Here is a 20,806-nt window from a genome sequence, read left to right on the forward strand (position 1 = left end):
ATAATTTCCAAAGTAAAAAATATGGAGTTGAAATATTTTTTTCTATGAAAAAGACAATGTCAATAAAAAATGATCATAAATTAATTAAAAAAAAAATCCACAAAACAAGTTTGTCAAAGAATAGTAAAGAGCCACATTAAGCCAAAAATGAGTAGAAATAAATTCAGATAATTTTCCAAGCGTAAAACTACCACAAATTACCATCAATAAACGAATTACACCCAAAACGACCAGAAATTACAATAAATAACCGATTCAAACTCAAAACGAGCAAAAATTTACATGTAAGTTCTATAAAAAAAAAATTAGCATAAAAGAGCGATTTCTTGAGGAGGAGGCAACCCCTTTCATATACGTAACAATTTGTGTTCGTTTTAAGGTTTGATGTTGCTCCTTACTTTCAGTTGCAAAACTTGTTTTTTTTATTTAATTACTTCCAGATAGAATTTTGCTAATGGGAAACATACGTTTTTTAAAGAAAAGTAAAGATTCTCATTCGACGAAAAATGAGCAGAAATAAAGTCAAATAATCTTCAAAGTAAAAACTATGAAGTCTAATAGAAATTAAATAAAAAAAAACAAGTTTTTTTTTAACTGAAAGTAAGGAGCGGCATTAAACATATATTTAACATATAATGTCGATGGTAACGACATTAAACATATAAGGAGCGACGCTCAAACATATATTACCGTACGATGTCGTTTGGACCCAGTAAAGGAAGTCCCTCTTTATAAATTAACTGATAAATCGTCTAAAACCCATTTCTTTCTTCGTGCTAACGTCTTTAGCTTATGATTGCCCGGCCGTACATAGGCGAAAGAAAACCATTGTCAATTTAATATACATATACTGATATTTAGTAATCAAAATGTTAATATTCTTTGACTTACTAAAGTTATAAAAGTAAAAACATGTATACTTTTTCAGTAAAGTGCAAATTATGTTCTGGCCTTATGAAGGCATAGGCGTTTTGAGCCTAACTAACGTTAATTTTTGGTCGTTTTGAGTTTGACTCGGTTATTTATTGTAATTTATGTTAGTTTTTGTTTTCATTTATTTATCGATGCTGATTTGTGGTAGTTTCACGCTTAGTAGATTATTTGATTTTATTTTTGCTCATTTTTGGTTTAATGGAGTTTTTTACTTTTCTTTGAAAAACTTATTTTGTGGAAAAAGTTTTTTTTTTAATTAATTACTTTAAAGTTTGACTTGTTGTCCCAAATCTTTAGAGCAACTCCTGAAACACAAGCACTGTTTGATTAGAATAAAAAGCTTTTTCAACAGTACTAAAACTTTATTTATTTTAACTCATTACTTTCGGTTGAAAAAAGTTCTTTTTCTCATATTTAATAATGTTTAAAAGATAAAAAGATACGTTGGTACTGTTATTATGTAGATATTACCCTCGTCCATTGCAAACAATCAGGTAGCAAAACTTAAAAATCTTTTATTTTCAGCTTTGAAGGCTGGTTGTTTGGTTAACGTGAAGCTTTATAATAAAAGTACAGTGAGAATTTTATTAAATGCTATTTATAGCATTCCTAAGAAATCCAAACCCTTCAATTCTGTTTCCCAGGGAAATACTATATAACTTACAGCAATCTTAAAATAAAAATAAACTGAGAGCCAAGAAGACAGGACAAGGGTCAAGGCAACAAGATAGGGGACAAAATTATTTTCTAAAGTTATCCATCTAATAAGAAATCCCAAGAAAGGGGGAGCTCGGCCAGAGAGAGATGGCAAAATTAGATGGAAGCCTTATAAACTAATCTAGGTTTTGCTCATTTGAGTAAGGGAAATAACCCCTCTGCTATACCAGAGCTACCAAAAAAAAATAGCTAACTAAGGAAGGGCTCTAGGTGTTTAACCGCCCCGGAAAATACTCCCCCCCCCTGCAAAAAATACCCCCCTGGAAAATAGCTCTTGCTTGGAAAATACCCCCCCCCCCCATGGAAAATAAGGTTTCGAATTTGAGAATCTTATTTGAGTTTTTTTTTTATTTTTGTTGAAAAGTGCTAAGGAACGGGAAAAAGAGGAATTTTCACACCAAAAGTATCTTAAAAACTTAGAAAAAAAAACGCAAACCCATTTTTGTTGAAGACTTCCATATGAACTTCAGCGATTTTTGAAAGTAGAGGGCGCCAAATTATAAAAAAAGAAAATTGAAGAAGAAAAAATGTAGGCGAACAATAATGAAAATTTAGCTAAAACATATAGCACCAAAAGTTTAAGAAGGTTTAGCTTTCCTTTGAAAGGATAGTTGGCTTTGGGAACCAACGAATTCTTAGTCTTTAAGTTTTTACGGCTGAAAACGTTGTCAAATTCTACGAGTTAGTTTTCTTATCTTCCAAGTGTAAAACTACCACAAATCACCATTAATAAATAATGAAGCTCAAAACTAACAGAAATACAGTAGACAACCCAGTCGAACTCAAAACGAGCAAAAATTAAAAGTGGTATCGCTGACAACACCCATGTCTTCTCAAGGCCAGAACATAATTTGCACTTTACTAAAAAAAAAAAAACAAAAAAAAAACCGTGTATTGTCAGTTTGATATACATATTCTGATATTAATTCCTTATAGTCTTAATAATTTTTTATTTGTTAAAGTAAAAAAAGTGAAAACATTTAAAATGTATTTTGTTTTCAGTAAAGTGCAAATTATGTTTTGGTCTTGAGGAGGGTTGGGGGTTGTCAGCCCTTCTCATGTTAATTTTTGCTTGTTTTGAGTTTGAATCGGTTATTTATTATAATTTCTGTTCGTTTGGGTTTAATTCATGTAATAATAGTTATTTGTGGTGGTTTTACGCCTGGAAAGTAATTTGAATTCATTTCTACTCAGTTTTGGCTTAACGAGCCTCTTTATTATTCTTTGACAAACTTGTTTTGTAGAAAAAGTTTTTAAATTAATTTCTGTTCATTTTTTATTGATATTGTTTTTTTCATAGAAAAAATATTTTATATCTTTTTCTTTTTTATTAGACACCATAGTTTTTATTTTGAAAATTATTTGACTTTTTTTTTCTGTTCATTTTTGGATTAATGAGGCTCTCTACTTTTCTTTCAAAAGTTGTTCCGTATGTTTCCCATTAACAAATACTAACTGTAAGTAATTGAATAAAAAAACAAGTTTTTCAACTGAAAGTAAGGAAAAACCTGAAACCTTAAAACAGACAGAAATTATTACGTATATGAAAGGGTTGCCTCCTCCTCAAGGCCTCGCTCTTTACGCTAAAGTTTTTTTTATAGAATTTTAGAACACAGCTTACTGTTCTAAATAAAAGGCCATTGTGTTTCAGGAATCGTTCTTAAACAATTAGGACAGAAGTCAAAACTTTAGCGTAAAGAGCAAGGTCCTGAGTAAGGGGCAACTCCTTTCATATACGTAATAATTTCTGTTCGTTCTGTAAGTTTTGATCACAGTAGACAGAATATACCAGTAAGCTTATCGCAGATCATTTCTGGTCTTCGTTCTCGATGCGAACAAAAAGCTCCTCCCACTTATTTCTGCATTAGCGGGAATGCGGGTTAGTCTGTTTCCGATTGTTTCAATGCACTTTGATGGAAACAATCGGAAACAGACTAACCTGCATTCCCGCTAATCTAACTTCGCCTATGTTTATATCTGCAAAAACGTTCTCCGGAGCACTCGCACCCCGGTCCGGGTTTTTATAATGGGTGAGATAGAGAATGATCATACTGCTAATTCTATAAACTGTTGTTTTGATATTGCTCCTTACTTTCATTTGAAAAACTTATTTTTTGGAAATTTAATTCCTGATCATGTCTAAATAATACCGGGAAATCCGGCTCTATCTCCATGAAAAATTCCCGTACTTGTGTATTATACGCCACTCACTCAAGTTTACGGTGTGTAAAACTCGAGAACAAACAGGTTTCTTTGTTACTTTAGAAACAAATTTGGCCTCTATATTTGCACATTAGGGGGGGGGAGTATAGCGGGTCTGCATGCAAAATGTGTTAGGTACAATTATTCTGCATATTATGAAGTAAGAATTGTTTTCTGGCTTCAAACTGTCCAAATGCTTCCCCCCCCCCTTGTGTGCAAATATATAGCCCAAATTAGCGTATATATTTCCCATCTATTCTGTCACTTATCTTTGTCTTGTTTCGCGCTACGCTTAAAGAAATTAAACTGGTTTGTTCTCGAGTTTTACTCAGTATAAACTTGAGTGAGTGGCGGATAATACACGAGTACCAAAAATCCTTCTCCCTACGAAAACTAAAAAAACTAAACTCAAATAAAATTATCAAATTTTGAAAGCCTTATTTTCACGGGGGGTATTTTCCACGGGGTGGGTATTTTTTTGGGGGGGGGGGGTGTAAACGCCTAGAACCTTATATCCCACACTTAAAGCATAGCGATAAGTAGTGGGGTGAAAACATTAAGAAAAAACGAAATAAAACAAAAGTTAAGCTGATGAGAAATTTTAATAGGACTAGCGGCATCGATACGATACGTCAGTACGATTCAGCTTATCAATAATAGGCCAAGCCATCAATTAGTGGTATTAAGTGCATCCATCTTACATTAAAAACATTCCAACATACTGAGAAACTCAAACCAAATAATCTACCTAAAAACGGTCAAATCAAGCGTTAACCTAGAAAGAGACTAGCTTGAAAGCTGGCGTAAGTATGAACGTATTGAGTAAATACAGCCGTTTTTATCTTGAATAAATCTACGTCTGGCCAGCTCTTAATACAGCCAAAGCACTTACGTAGTAAGATAACAAAATTTCTGAGCAATCAGAGAAAAATATGGAACTCACCAGCGCCTAGCTCGGCTGACAAGACAATTTGTACATTTTTCAGTTTGAACATTTTGTTGCAGATGCCCCAGCACCATCTATTTCACGAATGATATTTTACATTCTTAGATTAATAATTAAGAAGTGCCTGAGAGATCAAACGCCATTAGTCCTCAGTTTTGTAGATTATGAGCAAGCGTTTGATAAAGCTGGTAGAAAAGCTTAGACGAAGGTCCTATCCTTCGGTATACGGTATACTAGATAAATGCATCAAAATGATTAGCGCTATGTAGGAGAATAATATTGCTGTGGTTAAGGTAGAAATGTGGTTAGTTGCTGGTTTCGTATTAAATCAGGAGTTATGCAGGGTTGCGTTCTATACGGATCATTTTGATGAACTTTGTCCTAAAGAGCGCAGCGAAGGCAATGGGAGAACACGGAATCAAATGGGGAAGTAAAAGTCTCCTGGAATTTGATTATGCCTATGATTTAAGCATCCTATATGAAATGTAAGCGAGATGAATGAACTTTTAGAGGTTTTGCGAGTTCAGGGTACAAAATTAGGTTTGAAAATTAACGTTGGGAAGAGGAAGGTGGTAAGACTAGGAATAAGTGAAGTGAATGTTGGGTAACGAGAAGATCCATCAAGTGGACAGGTTCACTAACCTAGGTAGAATTATAAGTCAAGACAGTAAGCGCAGTGAAGATTCTAAAATTAAAATAGCCAAGACCCAGGGTGTTTTTTAGAGTTAAAAAAGGTTTGAAAGAATAAAATGATGATGATAATGATGACAATGGTCAAGTATGGTTCTGAAGCTTGGGCGCTCCAAAAACCGGATGAAGATTTGCTGGATGTTTTCCAGAGAAATTACTTAAGGATTCGTCTGGGTACCCGGCTGACTGACCGTATTTCAAACAATAGGCTGTGCGAAAAATGTGGTTCAATACCACTGTTTAGGGCTATAATGAAAGAAAGGCTGAGGTGGCTCGGGCACGTTGTGCAGATGAAGGATGACAGATTGCCGAAGATTGTTCTTTTTGGCCAACCGTCTAGGGCTAAACGGAAAGCAGGTCGTCCTCGTCTGGGGCGGGAGGACGTCATAAAGAAAGATTTAAAGGAAATCGGAACTTCGTGGGTGGCTTGTTTTCAGTACTCAACTGATTGACCGTATCTCAAACAGTAAGCTGTGCGAAAAATGTGGTTCAATCCCGCTTTCTAGGGCTATAATGAGAGAAAGATTGAGATGGCCACGGCACGTTCTTCGGATGACAGATTGCCCTTGTCGACCAACCATCTAAGGCCAAACGAAAGGCAAGTCATCCCTAATGGGATAGGAGGACGTATTAAGGAAAGATCTACGGGAAACCAGAACTTCCTGGGATGGATTAAAGAGGGAGGCTTTGAATAGATCGGGAGGGAGGAGGGAGGTGCGTAGCTGTGTTGGCCTAGACGACATGGTGCTGCAGTGAGTTGTTAGTAGTAGTAGTTCCATCATCTTACTCGCTTTTTCTCATAATTAGCTTTATATTTCGTTTCCTTTTCTTTTGAACATTTTCATGCCTTTGATAATTTTCGTGTTTTTGATGATTTTTACTTTCTTTTTTATTTACTACGCTTTTTAAAAATAATATGTAACTAAAAAACTGCTATTATTATTGTTATTAATAAGGGCAAAGCAAAAAAAACCCACACAAGGATGTTTCGAGAATAGATAATTTCGATTTTTTTTCAGGTTTGATGGCGCAGGCGTACCATTTTCTGTTCTGCTCAGCCCCGAAACTCTCACAAATGGCATTTGTTCTCTTAGAACAAGAGATACAACCCTCTCGGAAAAAGTTCATGTTGGAAGTTTGAAACAGCACCTAGGGAAATATTTAATTCCAAACTTATATGCTTCAAAGCTGAAATAAACAATAGTATCACTTATATTGCAATTTTCATTCAAAGGTTATTACAGAGAAAATGAAGAGAGATTACTGTCATATTCTTCCAAGTGAAACTGTACTTTACAAAGTTAATTTTTTGTGACTAATTCTCGTAAGTGTCATACCTTATTTCTAGAAAGACAAGTAGTCGTGCTCTTTTCAAACCTGACAGAATTTAAAACCTCCTACTCTGAAAGGTAAAAGGTACTTGGAAAACAAAACGCGACCCCAAAACCTTATTGGTGCTTTTGTATGAAATTTGAGCCGTTAAAAAGAATGCAAAACCTGATTGGTTCTTTTTTATGAAACTTTAAATAATTGAAACAACCCAAAACCTTATTGGTTCTTTTGTATGAACTTTTGAGCCGTTAAAAAGAATGCAACACCTGATTGGTTCTTTTTTATGAAACTTTATATAATTACAAACAACCCAAAACCTTATTGGTTCTTTTATATGAAATTTTGAGCCGTTAAAAAGAATTCAAAACCTGATTGGTTCTTTTTTATGAAACTTTAAATAATTACAAACTACCCAAAACCTTATTGGTTCTTTTGTGTGAAATTTTGAGCCATTAAAAATAATGCAAAACCTGATTGGTTCTGAAATGTTAAATAATTGCAAACAACCCAAAACCTTATTTGTTCTCTTGTATGAACTTTTGAACCGTTAAAAAGAATGCAAAACCTGATTGGTTCTTTTGTATGAACTTTTGAGCCGTTAAAAAGAATGCAAAACCTGATTACTACTACTAACAACTCACCGCAGCACCAAGCCGCCTGAGGCCAACACAGCTACGCAGGCTCCTTCACCACCCCAATCTATTCAAATCCTCCCTTTTTACACCCGCCCACGAAGTTCCCATCTCCTTTAAATCTTTTTTTATTACGTCTTCCCATCCCAGACGGGGACGACCTGCTTTCCGTTTAGCCCTAGATGGTTGGCCGAAAAGAACAATCTTCGGCAATCTGTCATCCTTGATCCGCACAACGTGCCCTAACCACCTCAACCTTTCTTTCATTATAGCCCTAGAGAGCGGTATTGAACCACATTTTTCGTATAGCCTATTGTTTGAAATACGGTCAATCAGCCGGGTACCCAGAACAATCCTTAAGCAATTTCTCTGGAAAACATCTAGCAAATCTTCATCCGCTTTTCGGCGCGTCCATGCTTCAGAGCCATATTTGACCACTGTCATCACTGTAGCTTCTAATATTGTAATCTTTGTTTGCAGACTTATCTTTCTATTCTTCCACACTTTTTTTAACTGTGAAAAAACACCCTGAGCCTTGGCTATTCTATTTTTACATCTTCACTGTTTCCACACTATCTATTAATATAGCTACAAAGGTAGGTAAAGATACTCACCTTATCAATCCTTTTACTACATAACTTCACCTTTCCATTTTCACTTATTCCCAACCTTAGTGATTTAGTCTTCTTCATATTAACTTTCAAACCAATACTAGCACCCTTCTAAAACTTCATTCATTTTGCTCACACTTTCATCTAGGATGCTTAAATCATCAGCATATTTCAAGTCCAGGAGACTTTTTACTCCCCATTTGATTCTCTGGTCTCCCATTGCCTTTCCTATCCTCCTTAAAACAGAGTCGATCAAAATAATCCATATAAAGAGGGATAGGACACAGCCCTGCTTAACTTCTGATTTAATACAAAACCAGCTGCTAACCTCATTTCCTACCTTAACCGCAGCAGTGTTATTCCCGTAAATCGCACTAGTCACTTTAATGTATTTTGTCTGGTATATCATACAAGGATAAATCCTTTACTAAAGCTCTTCTATTAACAGAATCGAACGCTTGATGATAATCTATAAGAACTAAGGACCAAAGGTGTTTGAAAACTCAGGCACTTCTCAATTATTAGCCTAAGAGTGAAAATTTGGTCGACACACCCTCTACCTTTTCTAAAACCACACTGCTCTTCTCTTAAAAATTTGTCTACGGCATCTCTCAGTCTAAAAAGTATCATATTGCTAAGCAATATACTACCTACAGAGACCAGACTAATGCCTCGATAATTACCACAGTTACTCTTATCACCTATCCTATACAATGGTTTAATTAAGGTTTTCCTAAAATCACTAGGTACTTCCCCTTTTTCAAAAATAATATTCATAATCTTCAATAACTTGTTTCTAACCTCAGACCCACCACATTTAAGAAATTCATTTACCCCCCTATCGGCACCTGCAGCCTTATTATTTTTTAATCCTTTTTGTACTGTTGCTAATTCCTCCTCACAAAACAAATCTTCCTTCACATCCAAGGTATCACAAACTTTTTCATTCTCCTCTATATTTTTTCCTGCAACTCTATCTCGGTTAAGCAAGTTCTCAAAATGTTCGGCCCATCTCTCTTTAGTTTTTTCCTTATAGCTAATTGCAACACCGCTCCTATCTTTAACTAGAAAAAATCCAGATTGACTACTCCCTCTCAATTTGTTAAAGTGCAAGTACAAAGTTTTATTATTATGCCGTCTAGCTGCATCTTCCAGATCCTCGGCAATTTTATCCATGGCCTCCACTTCACACCTCCTTAGTTCATATTTTATGAACAAAACCTGATTGGTTCTTTTTTATGAAACTTTAAATAATTACAAACAGCCCAAGACCTTATTGGTTCTTTCATATGAAATTTTGAGCCGTTAAAAAGAATGCAAAACTTGATTGGTTCTGAAATGTTAAATAATTGCAAACAACCCAAAACCTTATTTGTTCTCTTGTATGAACTATTGAACCGTTAAAAAGAATGCAAAACCTGATTGGTTCTTTTGTATGAACTTTTGAGCCGTTAAAAAGAATGCAAAACCTGATTGGTTCTTTTTTATGAAACTTTAAATAATTACAAACAGCCCAAGACCTTATTGGTTCTTTCATATGAAATTTTGAGCCGTTAAAAAGAATGCAAAACTTGATTGGTTCTGAAATGTTAAATAATTGCAAACAACCCAAAACCTTATTTGTTCTCTTGTATTTACTATTGAACCGTTAAAAAGAATGCAAAACCTGATTGGTTCTTTTGTATGAACTTTTGAGCCGTTAAAAAGAATGCAAAACCTGATTGGTTCTGAAATGTTAAATAATTGCAAACAACTCAAAACCTTATTTGTTCTCTTGTATGAACTTTTGAACTGTTAAAAAGAATGCAAAACCTGATTGGTTCTTTTTTATGAAACTTTAAATAATTACAAACAACCCAAAACCTTATTGGTTCTTTCATATGAAATTTTGAGCCGTTAAAAAGAATGCAAAACCTGATTGGTTCTGAAATGTTAAATAATTGCAAACAGCCCAAAACCTTATTTGTTCTCTTGTATGAACTTTTGAGCCGTTAAAAAGAATGCAAAACCTGATTGGTTCTGAAATGTTAAATAATTGCAAACAACCCAAAACCTTATTTGTTCTCTTGTATGAACTTTTGAACCGTTAAAAAGAATGCAAAACCTGATTGGTTCTTTTGTATAAACTTTTGAGCCGTTAAAAAAATGCAAAACCTTATTGGTTCTTTTGTATGAAATTTTTAGCCGTTAAAAAGAATACAAAACCTGATTGGTTCTCTTTTATGAGATTTTTAGCTGTTAAAAAGTAGGCAAAACCCAATTAATTCTTTCGTATGAAATTTTAAGCAATTAAAAAGTAGAGGCAAAACCAAATTGGTTCTTTTTTATGAATTTGGAAGCCATTAAAAAGACTGAAAAGTTTTTTTCAAGTAATCTCCCTGTTTCTCTTTGATTGTAGGTTCCGGAAGTAAACCCCGCTTCCCAGTTGTTTTGATTTTTTGGAAGTAAAATCGCTGTCTCTCTGCAGGTAATACATATCAAGCAAGAAGGGCAGGGCATTTATTAAATAATTTTGAAGAGGTACATTAAAAAAATCATCAGGAAATTTTGATAGGAATTTTTAAAGGGAAGTACAGCTTAATGTGAGGTTTGATTTTTATTTTCTTAATAAAAATGACACTATATCTAGCGAAATTTATTAAAAATCAGAACGAAAAAATTAATGCACAAAAAAGGTGCATTATTAGGTCAAGATTTGTCATTGGAAAAATCTCAGGGGGGGGGGGGGATTTTTAGCAATAGCAACATCTTTCATAGTTTTACGAAGTTTCTACGATAACAAACATCCATCTCAAAATTTCTATCAGATGCAATTCGGGAAAATACGAGGTATGGGGGGGGGGGGTTGGCTAATGTGGCTTAAATTTTAGAACTCTAATTGGAATAAGTTTAATTCCAGCCGAAAACGCTGCACAAATTCAAGATTTTCTGTTCTTAACTAGAGACTTTTTCTTGTTCTTTTTTTCTTTTTCAGATGTCTGCATCTTTTCTTTTTTTACTACTTGCTTCTTCTTTCTTTTAGGTAGCTGTTCCTTTGCTTTTATAGGTTCTTTCTCTTCCTCTTCTTCTGTTGATGGCTCTTCCCCTTTCCTTCTCATCATAGCACTTATATATTTCTCTTCCTCGAGATCTACTTCAGCATCACTTTCATCTAAATTCAAATCCGTCTCTTCTTTTAGCTCCTCTCCAATACTTGTGTTTACTTGTGCTTTATCATTTTCAGGCTTTACTGCTCCTTTACTTGTCCTCCGTTTCTTCTTCAGCCTGATTCTTTCATCTTCATCATCTTCGTCTTCATCATTTTTTTCTTCTTCCTGTTCAGGTGCGAACAGCTCTCCACGATCAAAGGCTGTAGGTATGTAAAATGGGTTTTTTAGCACTCTTACAGTGCCAGTTGGCTCAATTGCAACCATTTTACCTGGTGGCAATGTACTAACATCACCAACAACTGTACTCTGCTTGATTTTGGATTCAAGTTGGAAATTTTTGACCATACAGCGAGGCACTGAAAAAGAAAAGAACTTTATACCGACTTTATTTCATCAACTATTTAATTACTATAACTTTTAGCATCTTAAACCTATAGAAATGATGCCTTCAAATAAAGATTGGCGAGGAGATCATGTCAACCTAGTACTGAACGAACTACGGCCCATAGTAACCGTAAATTCCAGAACTTGATTAGACAGAAATTCTCTAATGGGAAAAATTACCATTTGTAGCTGATTCAAGAATGGTAACTATTATTTTGATTAGTCTAAATAATAAACTGTTTTTTTTTTTTTTTAAAGAGGACAACATTATCACATAGGTGTCTCCAATGCTAGAGACACCTATGTTGGTTTATTTTATCATCTATCCCAGAAATTTAGTGTAGGAATCTGGAAGAATTAACAAGATATTCCTAACTTTTAGAAGTACGTTCCCTTTGTGTGTAAACATATAAACTGGGGGATGGTGTATCCCTCAATCAATAGAACTAAAGACGACAGAGATTTTAATCATGTTTTCTTCTTAAATTGGAAGAAATGTTCGAAGTACACCGCCATTTGTTGAAGAGCAAGACGCATGAAGGTAAAATTACCATTTGTAGCTGATTCAAGAATGGTAACTATTATTTTGATTAGTCTAAATAATAAACTGTTTTTTTTTTTTAAACCCCTTGAAAATGGCGTTGGATCGAAACGGAAAGAATGCCATGGAATTGCATTACGGAAAATCCCACGAAGTAAACATAGTCCCCAACGTTGAAAAACAAAAGAAAATTATTTTTGTGCAAAGGAAGTGCTAATGTGTCCTCTTTTTTTCTTCGTCACTAGCGAGACAATCATGACAAGCGAGAACATCATAGAGAGCAAGAGGAGTTTATACGGCCCCAACCCACCAACCCACCAACCCCCAATATCTCTATTTCATTTATTCCATTAGTGAAATTTGGTTTTGAAGTTTGATCGGTCCCAGGATAGTTTGGCAAAAAATGATAGACTATAATATAATGTAATTAGTAAAAGAAATATTAAAATAAATAGAATCAAATATTTTAGGCTTTAAAGAGGGTAAAAAACAATTACTAAAAATAACTTAATTAGTACAATGATATTTTGACAAAGAATAAATGTTAATCTAGTCACAATATATAGTTACCTACTAATTTGATTTGGATGGTATTTAAGCCATATCCAGGCCAATTTCAGGTTTTGTGGCGTAAGAAAGCCAAAATATCTACTGCCCAAGCCTTAAAAGAGCTATGTACGCAACATTTTTTTTGTGCATGTGGATCTTTACACATGTGCTTATTTGATTTATAATCAAAACGTTTGCTCATGTTTAATTTTAAAAATTATAATTTTTTTCCATTTAAAGACTATAAGCAAGAAATTAATTAACCAACTTAAAGAAGGAAAAAATGTAAACCAGGGTAATAAAGAGAAACAAAATTCAGAGTTCTCACATCAGTAATATTTACTGCTCCATGGGCAGTTGTTGAACAGCAGCTTCACGTTTCGCAGTTCCAGAAGCTAACGAATAATCAGAATTAAGCAGCTGTAAGAAGAATATTCTTCAAATACCTCAGGAGCTTCTGATCCCACTTGAGGCACCGTTAAGGAAAAACAATTTTTTAAGCATTCAGTACCTGGTGGCAGTATTCAATATCAGTGGCAGTTGTCAGTACCTGATCCAGTGAATGTAATTGAAGCATGTTTAGAAAACTACCTCATATAAATCGAGGGCATAGACCATCCGTAAATGGTCTTAATAACTGATCTGGGCGTAATTCTGGTTTCGTAGATTGTATATCTCGCTTTTTCCTCATTTTGCTGAATTGTGCCGCTTATCAATAAAAGAAAACCGAATTTTGATATGCCCAAAAGTCCCTGACGCATATGTGACAGAAGTTCAATTGTGACGTTCAACAAAAAAACAAAATTAAATACTTATATGCCCAAAATTTCTTGACACAAATGTGACAGAGGTGGAATTGTGAAGTTCAGCCAAAAATTAAAACCAAATTCTGATATGCTTAAAATTCCTTGACACAAACATGACAGAAATTGGATTGTGACGTTCAACCAAAAAAACAAAACCAAATTTTGATATGCCCAAAATACCCTAACTCAAATATGACAGAAATTGAATTATGACATTCATCCATAAAACAAAACCGAATTTTGATATGCCCAAAATTCCCTGACGCAAATGTGACAGAAAATGAACCATGACGTTCAACCAAAATAACAAAACCAAATTTTGATATGCCCAAAATACCCTAACACAAATATGACAGAAATTGAATTATGACATTCATCCATAAAACAAAACCAAATATTGATATGCCCAAAATTTCTTAATGCAAATATGACAGAAACCAAATTGTAACGTTCATCCATAAAACAAACCCAAATTTAGATAGGCCCAAAATCCCCTTACCTTTCGCCCAGAACGAATTTGGTAAAAAAAAGGTACCTTACCTAAACTGACATACAGCGGAATGCTAAGTGATCCATGTGTGTGAAGGAACAAACTTCTAATATTACTGAAACTTCCAGGATATTTGTCATTCAGCGCCTTTACGACGGAAAATATATTCTCAGTTAAATCTTCACCTTTCATCCCTATATTACCAATCTAAAAATTAAAGACAGATTTGTCAAATTCAACTAATTAGTTCGGCTTCTCTGTTTTCCTGCTTGAACGTGGCAACACAGACGAAAACAGAGAAAATAGAAAAAAATTAGTGAATAAAAATCAGATGAAGGTAGAAGGCGAAGAATATTTAATAATAAAATAATGTTTAATAAAATAAACACAAGATCAGCTAACAAAGTGAGATTGAAATTGCCTACTCCAAGAACAAGCTGTTTCACGAATTCGTTTGTTCCTTTTTACATTTCAGTGTTTAAAGAGTTCTAGTCTTGTGTTTTTCTTGTTTTAGTTGTAAGTACTAGCGCCATTTAGTTGGAATTTTTATTCTAAACTATGATTGCTTGTATAAATAAAACTATTCTATTTTAAAAATTAAAGAAAGCGTTGTCAAATTCAACTAATTAGTTCGGCTAATCTATTTTCGTGCTTGAACTTGGCAACATTGAAGAAAATGTATTACTGCCCTAAACCTTCATAATTTTGAAACACGCAAATACAAATCTTAAAAAATAGCGATGAGCAGGTGTAAATAGACCTAAGATAAGTCTAGGAGGGGGAGAAAAAGTTTAAGTTTCATGTCCTTGGTATGTAACAGTCAATTTTCTTCTGTTTCCGTGATCTTTTCGAATATTAATTACCAGTGGCATCTCAGGCAGCAATGCTGATGTGATATATAAATTAATGTTCATATTTTCGAATTATTCAAAATGGCTTAAGTTTGGAAATAATTCGAACATTTAGAATAAGGGAGTCCAAGATTTTCTTTCTAGTCTTGGTCAAGCCATTTCATAACATTCTCCCTACAAAATAGTAGTTTTTAGATACTACTACTAACAGCTCACCAAAGCACCAAGCCGCCTGAGGCCAACACAACAACGCACGCTCCTCATCCATTCCAATCAATTCAAAGTCTCTCTCTTTACATCCTTCAAGGGAGTTCCCATTTCCCTTAAACCTTCTCTTACGACATCCTCCCACCCGAACTGAGGGTGACCTGCTTTTTGTTTAGCCCTAGACGGTTGGCCGACAAGGACAATCTTTGGCAATCTATCATCCTTCATCCATAAAACGTACCCTAGCCATCTCAACCTTTCTCTTATTATAGACCTGGAAAGCGGGATTGAACCACAATTTTCGTACATCCTACGGTTGAAATACTGGCAGTCAGTCATAAACCCGAAATAATAGCTTTTTATATAGATAAATAGCTTTTTAGGTAAATAGCTCTTGAAGTACCAAGGATATCAAAACAAGATTGCTTGTCCCCTGGGTCCATCTTAGGTTTATTCATGCTTGAAAGCTACGATTTCATAATAATTTTCTTCTGGTTATTTCAAAATTATAAAGTTTTCAAACAATACCACATTTTCGACAGTGTTGCCACAATGAACCGTGACAATAAAACAGGAAAACTAATTCGCTAAATTTGATTGCAAAAATTCAAAATTTAACAATCTGTCGATTTCCAGCGACAACTGCACCTTCAAAGCTGTTTAGTGCCATGTGTTCATGCCTTGTTTTTTCCTGATTCTCATCCACGTTTTTTTCAATATGGCACTCGGGACTACCAAAGCAGCGGAACCGCATACGGAGGTTCTTCTCATAAAAAATTGGATTCCTGATTCTTCAAAATTTTGTAATGTATTTTATGGTTGCAAGGCCGTATCCAGGGGGAGGGAGTTAAGAGTTTTGACCCCCCCCCCCCGATAACGTTTGTCCGACTCGTAAAAATCTAACAAAATGAATATAAACAATTTTTTATGCGTTTTTGTAACTCCCCCCCCTCCGAAAAATCCTTTTGTAACGCCCCCCAACCTCCCCCAAACAAAAAATGCTGGATACGGTCCTGTATGGTTGTAGAAATTTTCTAAATAACTTATTGAAATACTTAGATTTTATTTTAAGTTAAATTGGTACTTGAAAGTTTTGTCCTCAATAAAACTTGATTTGGTGCTTTTCGGCTATGAAACTTGGGGTTCTAGCGGGGTGCAATAAAAAACGATGAGTCCACTGATGTGATTATACCACTATATATCACTATATATACGACTATGTATCACTGATGTGATATATATTAGTGATTTAAGTTTTTATCGCGAGTAACGACTGAAAAACCAAGCTATTACTCTAACTCTATACTCTAACAATTCTGTTGCGAAATAATCCTTTTATATGCTATTATTGAAGCAATTCGTTTTGGTCTAGCAGGTGAAACAGTCCCCTGGTGATTATTTATAATCTTAATTCCCTTATTGACTGTTGATTCGCTCTTTAGAAGATTATCATAAATTGGGTCATAAATTTATTGACTACACCTCCATCATCATAAGAATTTTTCAGTTAACTAATGTGAATATTTGGCTCTCAGCCAAACGTGTGTATAACTTAATTGAAAGCTTTAAGCCTATTGAGCTGCAACAAATACGTACTGCTGAATAATATACAAGATGATAATGAAACATAAATTAGCTTCTTTACGCCTCCTTCAACTTTTGTTAGCGGAAAAAGACTATTAGTGTGAAAATTAGTGTAGGCAATGTTCTCATCTATTTAATGCTCTACAAAAACTTAGCACTACATCAAGTTTTATTGAGGACAAAACTTTCAAGTACCAATTTAACTTAAAATAAAATCTAATTATTTCAATAAGTTATGTGGAAAATTTTCACAACCATACAGGACCGTATCCAGCATTTTTTTTCCGGGGGAGGGGAGGGGGTGGGGTTACAAAAGCTTTTTTCGGGGGGGGGGAGTTACAAAAACGCATAAAAATTGTTTATATTCATTTTGTTAGATTTTTACGAGTCGGACAAACGTTTCGGGAGGAGGGGGGGGGTTCAAAACCCCTAACCCCCTCCCCCTTGCAACCATAAAATACATTACAAAATTTTGAAGAATCAGGAATCCAATTTTTAATGAGAAGAACCTCCGTATGGGGTTCAGCTGCTTCCGCTGTTCCCGAGTGCCATATTGAAAAAAAAAAGCTATAAATATATATAGAAAAAAATATGCAGGAAAAAAAACAAGCTATGAACACATGGCACTAAACAGCTTTTGAGGTGTAGTTGTCTTTGGAAATCGACATATTTTTAATGTTTGGATTTTTGCAATCAAATTTAGCGAATTAGTTTTGAGGTTTTATTTTTACGGTTCATTCTGGCAACACTGTCGAAAATATGGTATTACCTGAAAACTTTATAATTTTGAAGTAACCAAAAGAAAATTATTATGAAATTGTAGCTTTCAAATATGAATAAACCTAAGATAGGCCCAGGGGACAATCAATATTGTTTTGATGCCCTTGGTGTTTCAAAGGCTGTTTGTCTATACAAAAAAGCTATTGTTTTGGTTACCCAACTGACTGACCGTATTTCAAATAATAGGCTGTACGAAAAGTGTGGTTCAATCCCGCTTTCTAGGGCTATAATGAGAGAAAGGTTGAGTTTGCTAGGTTCTGCACCACTATAAACACCAAAATAGAGAAATGATAATAGAATACAGAGTAAATCTTGTGGTCGAGGGAATCAGAGGGATAATTGAGATTAAAATTAGAAGAATATACTTCCAAGTTTATATTTTTAATCTTCCAATGGGCGCCAACCTCAGGGATAGAAACATCAAGCCAACCAGTATACAGTTTTGAGAGTAAACAATATATTTAAAATTAAAAAAAAGAAAAAAAAAGAAAAAAAAGAGAAAAATACGCACCTGCAGATCAACAGTAGATCCAGTTGTCTTAATTGACATCACTGTGGATTTTAGCCCCACTTCGATTGACTCCTTCAAATTATTATCGTTAAGTTCAACTGGGATCGGAAATTTATTCCTGCCGTAAAAGTATTTGCCAAAAAATGTTGACGAGCGAAAATAAATGCGTTCATCAACTAAAACCGTATCAAAGCGTTGACACAACTTCCTCTTTGCCTCAAAAACGTTATATTCAACCTTAAGCTGACGCAATGAAATTACCTAAAATACATAATTCTACTATAATTTATTACAGAAAATAAAATAAAAATATATATCAAAGACCCAAAGGGCCAATTCAAGTTTCGGAATAAATAATAAAAACATGACAAATGAAAAATAATAAAGAGAATATACAAAACTAAAAACTAGCAAGAATTCCAAAATAAAGGGGAACATTAATTGGCCCAGGGAGGGGTCGTAGATGAGAGTCGTATTTATGTATATTCTTTAATGCGTTTATTATTTTTTTTTAGTCTCAATCTTATAGTCCAGACTACTAAACAGCGACTACTTCTGGATTTAGTATTTAGAGATAACAGAACGGAGTAGTTGAGCCTTCTATTAGCTAAGAACAAGACTTGGCTACCCTTTTAAATTTCAGACGTTTAATTTTGGAGATTTCTATTTATTTTTTAAACTTAACACAACCACATCCTCTCCAAATGCCAGGGAATATCAAATAAATCCACACAAAAAAAGAAAAAACAACATAACAACAACGTCATGTACTCTTATACAAATTAATTTAACATGCAACACTCAAATCCTTCCTTAACACGTACCCTTCAAAACTAAAATATAAAAAATAGCAATGTTAATACTCAATTCAATACCATTTTATCAATTTTATATCCTGTAATAGGATATAAAATCAAATTCCACCCACAAATGTGTGTCCGAATCGTAAAAACGTAAAAAAATGAATATAATCGAATTTTTCATGCGTTTTTTGAAGTTATTTTGTAACCCTCTCCCCCCAAAGAAACCCTTTTGTAGGGACTGATCAATGATCCCTAGGGCCTAAACGTTAGCCCCTGGAGAGCGTTGAGGACTCATATTAAGACATCATTGATATACATCACGTAATAATATAGAATACATAAAAAAATACTAAACCAAAGGCACTATGCACTATACAGCAAAAAAGAAGGAAATCTTTTTCAAAACTAGCCAGGAGTATTAGTAGAAAGAACATTTTTTAATAATTATATCGGATTGATGTAACTGAAACAAGACCTTTTATTTCCAGCGGAATAGTGCTCCATAATTTGGTATAAACCTATTCAAGATTTGTAAGTTACAGTTTTGGAAATGAAATTAAAGTTTCATTTAGCTAAAGTTCGTTTTTTCTTTATTTTGTTTCTTTATTTTTTTTTCTTTGTTCTTTAGTTTTTTCTTTGTTTCTATATTTTGTTCTTTGTTTCTTCTTTTTTACACATCATTTTGAATTTTCGCAGGAGCCGCTTTAAATTAAAAAATGCATTTTTAATACATATTTTATTAAAAACAAAAATGTAGTCATACATTTTTTTAAATTAAATTTTTCTTAATATTTATGCTTAGCATAAAATTAAAAATGTAGTTATATTTATGCTAATGTAGTTATATGATCTATGCTAAGCGAGCATAATTCAATTGTGCTGTATATAAATAGAAAATGTTAATTCATGTTTTGGTTAAAAAGCTATTTTTTAGTATAACACATATTGTTTAGTATAAGTACTATATACGAGAATAATCTGGATACTTTTAAGGTAGGAAGCAAGGTTAGTAGTTCTTTTGGTGAGGAAACAGGAGTGAAGCAGGGTTGTGTCCTATCCCAGTTTATACAGATTATTTTAATGTATGTGTCAAAAAGAAAACGGCGAGGGCTATCGGAGAAGATTGTACCCAGTGGGTTGCTGAAATTCTCAAAGATCCAGATAATGTCCCAGATAAAATGTTAGCTAAATGAATGAAGTCTTGGACGAGAGGTTCCTGAGGTTCATTGAGGGTTCACGGCTGAAGAATAGGTTTCAAAATTAAAGTAAAAAGACTAAGCTGTTTCGACTAGAAAGGGGGCGAAAAGAGTGTTAGACAATAAGAAAATTAATCCAGAAGATAGCTTCATTTACCGGAATAATATTACTAACAGCTGATGGTGGATGCCGTGAAGACATGAAAAGTTGAATAGCCGAGGAACAGCATGCTTTTTTCAAAGTTGAAAAAGTTTGGACTTCGAATTGACTTTATTCACCAAAAACGCTTATTAAAGTGTAATACAAAAGAGACAGAGAGGCAACTCGTTACGCCTCCCTTAATAATAAAGAAAATGAAAAAGAAATTAAACTTCAATAACTCTCACGGAGCACAGAAGAAAACAAAGAAAGAAAGAAAGAAAGAAAGAAATAAGAAAGAGAAGAAAAAATAAATAAAATGGAAGAATAGGAAAATAATACGGCGAGATAATAATACAATATTTGAAGTCATGAGAATAATATTTGTTAAGATGGCTCGGCGAGGAAGATTTATGAAGTACTTTTCAAATGCCTTGTCTAGAGATAGGTGTGTTCGACTGCTATTAAGTAGTATGCTGCATGATAAATTAGATTTGATCTCACTTTTAGGGCCATAATAAAAGAAAAACATATACAGCCCGGCCACATTTTAAGAATGAAAAGTTTCCAAAGAATGTGCTTTAGTGTCCATCTCAGGCCAAAAGAGAACCAGGCCATCCCTGAATGGAGTCAAAAAAGGTCGTAGGAAAGAATTTAATGGCAATTAGAACGACTTTGATGGGAGTAAATGGTAAAGCTTTAAATGGACTAAGATGGAGGAGGGGCGTCCAAAGCTGTCTTGGCCTTAGGCGG

The 20,806-nt window shown here is 34.1% G+C and overlaps 2 protein-coding genes across 3 annotated transcripts in view; one reads left to right on the top strand and one right to left on the bottom strand.

Annotated features, from left to right (window-relative positions):
- PolG2 (DNA polymerase subunit gamma-2, mitochondrial) overlaps positions 1-6,701 on the top strand; it is a 48,303-nt gene extending 41,602 nt beyond the window's left edge. Inside the window, exon 5 of the mRNA XM_089102927.1 lies at positions 6,508-6,701. Coding sequence (XP_088959053.1) covers positions 6,508-6,685 — 178 coding nt within the window. The 3' untranslated portion in view covers positions 6,686-6,701. The remainder of the gene's footprint in view (positions 1-6,507) is intronic.
- A 4,235-nt stretch (positions 6,702-10,936) lies between these two features.
- The window catches only part of LOC148942377 (uncharacterized), a 59,903-nt gene continuing 50,033 nt past the window's right edge, over positions 10,937-20,806 (bottom strand). For both annotated transcript variants that reach the window (XM_089102929.1, XM_089102931.1), the window contains exons 6-8: positions 17,916-18,176; positions 14,033-14,189; positions 10,937-11,568 (exon numbers count right to left, since the gene is read on the bottom strand). In XM_089102929.1, coding sequence (XP_088959055.1) covers positions 10,982-11,568; positions 14,033-14,189; positions 17,916-18,176 — 1,005 coding nt within the window. In that variant the 3' untranslated portion in view covers positions 10,937-10,981. The remainder of the gene's footprint in view (positions 11,569-14,032; positions 14,190-17,915; positions 18,177-20,806) is intronic.

This window comes from Artemia sp. Qi Xiang Cuo, chromosome 17, assembly GCF_049724085.1.
Source record: "Artemia sp. Qi Xiang Cuo chromosome 17, ASM4972408v1, whole genome shotgun sequence".
Taxonomy (NCBI): Eukaryota; Metazoa; Arthropoda; class Branchiopoda; order Anostraca; family Artemiidae; genus Artemia; species Artemia sp. Qi Xiang Cuo.